Source organism: Neofelis nebulosa, chromosome 16 (genome assembly GCF_028018385.1).
Source record: "Neofelis nebulosa isolate mNeoNeb1 chromosome 16, mNeoNeb1.pri, whole genome shotgun sequence".
NCBI classification, from domain to species: Eukaryota; Metazoa; Chordata; class Mammalia; order Carnivora; family Felidae; genus Neofelis; species Neofelis nebulosa.
Genome location: NC_080797.1, coordinates 2,545,916 through 2,552,170, shown reverse-complemented (window position 1 = coordinate 2,552,170; position 6,255 = coordinate 2,545,916). Strand labels below are relative to the sequence as shown.

The 6,255-nt window shown below is 61.7% G+C and overlaps 1 protein-coding gene across 4 annotated transcripts; it reads right to left on the bottom strand.

Moving 5' to 3' along the window:
* Window positions 1–6,255, bottom strand: ATP1B2 (ATPase Na+/K+ transporting subunit beta 2). Of its 4 annotated transcripts, none has more exons than XM_058704155.1 (9): window positions 5,517–6,255; window positions 3,628–3,756; window positions 3,278–3,382; window positions 2,959–3,164; window positions 2,678–2,734; window positions 2,557–2,583; window positions 2,139–2,159; window positions 1,791–1,889; window positions 1–1,679 (listed from the first exon to the last, which is right to left on the bottom strand). In XM_058704155.1, exons 1-9 carry the CDS (start codon window positions 5,626–5,628, stop codon window positions 1,515–1,517), a joined length of 921 nt encoding a protein of 306 aa, XP_058560138.1. In that variant the 5' UTR covers window positions 5,629–6,255; the 3' UTR covers window positions 1–1,514. The 4 variants fall into 4 exon arrangements, with proteins under 4 accessions (XP_058560138.1, XP_058560141.1, XP_058560139.1 ...); XM_058704158.1 differs by lacking the exon at window positions 5,517–6,255 and adding an exon at window positions 4,105–4,922; XM_058704156.1 differs by lacking the exon at window positions 2,139–2,159.

Sequence of the window (6,255 nt, the reverse complement as noted above, 5' to 3'; positions counted from 1 at the left end):
TCCGTGTGTGATATATATTTATATATATAATTGCTCTCATTCTATTGTACTTTATCCTCTTTTTACAGTAGATCCGACACAGGCATTAAATAACTGCAGAGAGAGACCACTGGGGTGAGGGGAATGCAGGAAAACATGGGGACCCCGAGGGAAGAGACTCAGATCCAGCGAGAGGGGAGGAGGGAAGGGTCCATCTGAAGGGGGGGGGGCGGTGTGGAGGCTGCAGGGTCAGAAAAGAAATGGGGAGTTAGAGAAGGCAGAAATGAAGGGCACGATCACTCAAGAACACCAGAGGCCCCTCATGTGACATTCTATGGGCACTACGGGGTCGTTTAAAAACGCCAAGGGGTCCCGAAGGAGATGGGCCAAGAAGTTCAGAGCCTAGACATTGGGCGGGGGGGGGGGGGGGGGGGGGGGGGGCTATTGGCAGCTTTTAGGCCGAGAGGCAGAGGAGAGGGGAGGAGCTAGTGATTAGTTGATAACGTGCTAAGAGAAGCCAGAGGGAGGAGGGGGGGTGGCTCCGGGCCCAGGGGAAGGAGGTGAAACAGTCCCATAGCCAGCTGACGTTTCCAAGGTGGCCACTGGGGACCCAGCCAAAATGGCTGCCCTCCCCCAGCGCTCCAGGGAAAGGGAACTTGAAGGATATTCTGGGAACACAAACAGGGAGACAGTGAGCCGTCGGCGGCAAAAAAACAAAGTGGATGTTCAGCCTAGGTCAACCCCATCCCTCCGAGGAGTGCCTGTTTGGGTGACAGGAAGAGAACTTTCAAGAAGAACCAACAGGACTCCTCTTCCAGACCCTCGTTCCCAGCTCGCGCCAGTCACCGCAGGGTGAGGAGAAAAATGTGCCAGAAGACAGGGAAAAGGCCACCGAGCCACCTCGTCCTCAGTTACAGACAGCTGTCGTTCGGAGGAGGGAACGGGGATGGAGAGGACATGGGGACACCCCTGCCAATGCCGGAGGAGCCGGGTAAAGTCCGAAGCCACCAAGACGGTGACGGTGTCGATGAGGCAGAAAGCGTGGGAGAGACAGAGGAAGGTGAATGGAGGGCCACGTTCGTGTCTGCAAACCAGGGATGGAATGAGATGTGGGGGGGGCAGCGGGGAGGTGGATGACGGTGAAGGCAGGTGCGAAGGTGGGCAGGTGGGAAGGTGGGCAGGCAGGCAGGCATTTTCTATTGCTCTCTGGGGACAGCGGGGGTGGAGACCCCCCACTCACAGCTAAACCAGAACCAGAATGGCCCCCAACTCCTCGGCCGGCCTTCCTGGGATCCTGCCTCCCTGCCTCTGACGGAGCTGGAATCCGGAGGGGAGGGTGGAGACGGGAGGGAAGTCAGGGGACCACAATGGCCATCAGGCTGGGTTCACAAGTAAAGAAAAGGGGCGTGAGGCTCAAACAAGTCATAGCTCTGTTATAAAAAATACCTTTGGGGCGGGTGAGGGAGGGATCAGGCAGGGTCAGGGACATTCCAGAGGCATCCATAGGAAAGAGGTGGGGGCAGGAGGAAGGGGCCTCAGGTTTTGTTGATGCGGAGTTTGAAGGCCACGCGGCCCGCGAACTTGTCCCGCTCATCGTCTGTGGCGATGTTGGCGGCATTGATCCGGCATTCTACGTTCACCTCCACATTGGGGGTCACGTTCAGGAACTTCACGGCCACCAGGGGCTGCGTGTAGTTCACCTGGGCCAGAGGAGGAGAGCACAGGTCCAGGCCCTTGGCAACTCCAGCCTCCTCCCCAAGGACCCCGCTCCCCGGGAGGAGCCACCGGGCCGGGCCTCCCACGAAACTTACGTGGAACTTTTTGCCATAGTAAGGGAAGTACATGAGGTCGATGCTGCCGTTGGCAGGGAACATGACAAAGTGGCCGAGGTTCTCAGCATCTTCGTCCCGCTGTGGGGGAGCAGGAGGGTAGGGGGAGAGCGGGTTAGGGGCGGCAGGAACCCAGAAGCTCTCCAGACTGCCCTCTACTCTTCCTTCGCCCCACGTGATTTCTGGCTCCAATCTGCTTCCCTTGGGCTGTGAGTCTGTGTGTGCGTGTGTGCAGGAGGGGCTGTCCTGTCTCTCCGTCAGACTGGGAAGTCCTGAAGGGTGTTAATGACCCTGGAGCCGCCCCCTTATCCTCCCACACCACCTTCTTACCCCGGTCTCAGCAATCGGTTTCTGGAGCAGAGCCAAGAGAGAACAGGTAAGTGAGTAAGGGCTCGGGAGGAAGGGGAGGGTGTGGGCGTGCGCGTGTGTAAAGGGGGACGGGAAGTTTCTAGAGAGGACAGAGGAGGGGGCCGCGGGGTTCCCAGGACAACTGAGTGGTGGCAGGTGGCCCTAACCACCAGAAACCTAAAAAGAACTGAAGAGCAAGGTGAGACATGGGAGGGGGAGCGCAAGACACGGTGATCAGGGACTGGAGAAGGTGGAAAGGGTCAGGCAGAGAAGCAGAGGCCGAGGCTTCTGCTTGGGTGGGCTCAGAGAGGTGGGTGTCCAGCCACGCGAGAGCATCTAGAGAGAAGCGAGAGTGGTGGGAGCCCCTGGGAGTCGGAGCCACGCTGGTGCGCCCTCTTACCCCCTTGTCCCTAGAGTGACGGGGCCTCTGACAGCGAAGGAGACAGAAAGACACGAGTGAATTACACGCAGGCCAAGAAAGGCAAACAGATGGGCAGGTGGACAGGGCCCCACAAACTCACCTTCCCCACACAGGTAACATTCATGCTCTGATTCGCTCCCGCGTAGAAGTTGATGACCTGGAGTGAAGAGAGAGGACGAGGAGTTGGAGAAACAACGTGGCGAAGACACACGTGTCCAGCCTCCCGCCCTCCACAGAACCTGGCCTCCCACGGCCCCACGCCTCTGGTTCTCGAAGCCGCTCAAACCTCCCCAGATCGCCCCAGTGAAAGGAAGCAACTGCCCGCAGATGATGACCCCAGCCCTCTCCTTCATTCTCCCTGGTGACCAAGGTCACACGTACCCGGTTCATCTTGATGAAGACACAGGGCTGCCCGGTGCTGTAACCATAGTGGGTCGGGTCCCCGATGCCAGAGCAGTCGCCCAGCTGGGTCCGGTTGAACTGGCAGGCACGCTTCGGGTAGTTGAGGACTCCGTTGTCTGGCTGTTCGTAATAGCGCCCAGGGCGGCAGACGTCATTCTTCTGGGCTTGGATGGAATCGTTGTAAGCTAAGGAGGCGGGGGAGAGAGAGAGAGAGTCACGGGGCCAATGTTCTGCTTCCAGGGTCCCCCGATCGCCTGCCCAAGCCCCTGCACGGCCACAGCAGCGGCCCCTCACTCACGCTCCAAAAACTTGTTGAGCTTCTGAACATGCTGGTCCCAGCTTTCAGTGTCACTGACATTGACAATGACATCAAGATTCTCAGTCTTGGGGCGAATCATCAAGCCTGTAGCAGACAAGTGGGTATACGTATCCGTATGCATATCCGACGAGGGACCACACACGGAGGGAGGAAGCCAGACACAGGGAGCAGCAGGGTGATGGCCGGGGTGAGGACAGGGGGAGATCTCCCGTGACCCCACAGCACCTTCCCAGATCACAAAGCTCTCAGCTGCGGAAAACGGGAAGGAGGCGGACTTCAAGGACTTCCCCGCACGCGGTAACCGGGTCATCAGAAGCCGCATCACTCACCCGGTGTGGTCAGCCGGTCCTGGTACTTGGGGGTATGGTCAGAGACCGTCTGCAGCATGACCCACATGGTGAGGGTGAACATGGCCGTGAGGAAGCCATAGAAGACGAGGTAGAAGAGGAGGATAAAGGCTGGGGAGGAGGAAACAGGGTCAGCGGGTTCCAAGATGACCTCACCTCTCCCCGCAGACCCCTCTCCCACTCAGACGTCCTGCACCGGGACGGGTCACAGAGTCTCGGGGACATCCGAGAGCCTGCCCCTGGGAGCAAAATGAGACGAGCTGGAAGCAGGCCCTGGTGTCTGGCGTCCAGCCATGACCCCCACCCCCTCCGGTCCCATAGTGAAGCCCAGCCTCGTGGAGGCCGCAAGAGACCTAACTTCTCGTTGCTGGGCCAACCCCAAGTACAGGCCGCGGTCATTCGGCATCAGATTCCGTTCCCAACTTGTCAACCATTCGCGGCCCTACAAAGGCACAGCACCTGTTACTGCCTCATGGGTCCTCGTGCTTAAAGCTGTCCGGCGCAATGAGTTTCCAAGCTGGCCCTGGCCACCATTCGCAACCAAACTCTCACCCCACCCCTCAGAGCGCGGACCCTCACGTTCAGACAGCAAACTCTTCTCTCTCCTGGCGCCCCACAGAAGTGGCACCTTGGACGCAGCTGCCGTCTAGCTACGAAATCTCTCAGAGCTGCCCGGAACCTTCAGCGGTCACCCCACCCCCCAGTTCACGCACAGCACCCGGGGAGAGGCGGTTGAGCAAAGGTAGAATGTCCCGGAGGCTTCCGGGCGGGGAGCAGGTCCTTGTTGTATGTGACATGTAACTCCGTCACTCCTCAGCCTAAGTGTCTGCTGTTGCCACCACCCAGGAACCCCTGTCCTTCTATCTCAGACGACACTGTCCCCATGAAGCTTCTCCAGGTTTCCCCGAGCCATCACGGATCCCTTCAACCCCAGGGACCGGACTCCCCAGTTTCCTGAAGGCGAGGACTGCCCTGGTGGGTGGGCTGATGGGAACAGTGTTCAACCGGTGTGGAGGAATTGTAGGTTGTGTCACAACAGGCTCCCCTATGCTTGACCTCCCAGCTTAACAATCCCTTTTGGAAGAATGCCACCCTTCACCTGCACTCAAGCCCAGCACCAGACCCTCGCCTGGGGACAACTCCCTCTACACCCGAGTCTCGCAGTCCCGCTGTGGGTTGGGAAGGTCTGGACACTCTGATGATGTATGCGCACGTCTCACCACTGGTGACCACTCCTTCCCTCCGCCTGCGACATCGGAGCCGAACCTCCAACCTCCAAAACCTCCCAGGGCCACCCCTCTCCAACAGCCCCCCACCCACAAAGCAGCCACAGAGAAAGCTCCAAACAGCAGCGGGATACTGACAACTTCCGCTGTGAAGAGCCCCCCCCCCGCGGTCCCCCCCACCTCTCCAAGACCCGCCCCCTCATGAATGTTCCCAGGGTCCAGGGGATGGGCACGAGCTAAAAATAGACGGGCTTGGCGAGCTAGTGAGAGCCAGAGGGAGGGAAGGGGCGCTCTTCTGGGGAAGGGGGGGGCGGCCGTGTGCAGCGGACCTGCCCGGAGAGGGAGCGCCAGCGCCGCGGCGCGGACACGCGCGCAGAGCCCGCGACCCCCCGCGCGAGGGGGCTCCGCGGGGGGCGGGAAGGCGGCAGTGACCTACTTTCTCCGCCTCCGCAGCGGCCGGCCGGGGAGATTAGACCGGCGATGCGGCCCCCTCCCAGGCCGGAGCCAGGCAGGGCGGGTGGGGGAGAGGGCAGGACGCCGGGGACCCGGGAAGGGAACCGGGGCCGAGCCCGCGGGACCTGGTGCCCCCCGGGGCGTCGCCCGGAGGACCCCCGCCCCGCCCCGCGCGCGGCCCGCCCTGCGTACCCCAGCTGGTCCCGGTGCGGCCCATGAACTGGTGCGTCCTCGGGTTCCACACGAACTCCTTCCACTCCTCAACCACCTGCCCGCAGCTCTTCGTCTCCTTCTGGATGACCATCTCGGCGGCGGGGGGCGAGTCCCGCGCCGGGCGGGGGGCTGCGGAGAAGCTGGGGTGCGGCGCGCAGAAGCCCCCCCGCCACGCTCCGGAACGCGCGGGGAGCGAAGGCAGCGGGGGCGAGGGAGACCCTCCTCAGATGGGCAGCCGCTGCAAATTCCGGGGTGCACGGCCACGCGCTGCGGGGTGCTGGCAGCGCGGCGTGGGATGCACCGATCCTAGCGCCCCCCCCACCCCGCCCCCGGGCTCCGATGAAAAGGGGGCTGTCAGAGCAGGGGAGGTGAGAAAGAGGAAGGGTTGCGACGCAGCCTCACCCCCCAAACCTTCTAGAGACAAAATGAAAAGGGATGCAAAAACAGACGGCTGCAGAACCCGAGCGAGGCGCAGAAAAAATAGGGGTGCAAGGAGGCAAGGGAGGGGTGGGGGAGGGGGCTGCCCCGAAATCCAAGATGCAACGAGGCCGTGGGGAGGGACCGGGTGGCCGCTCAAGGCTCTTCCGCCAAGCGGAGACCTCCACACCAGTGGTGGCTCGGCCGCGGGGGTGGGGCAGGGACGCGCAATTGGGGGACAGCCAGGGACGGGGGTCCCCCGGGCGGAGGCTCCGCTCCTCAGCAGTGCGGGGCCGGCAGT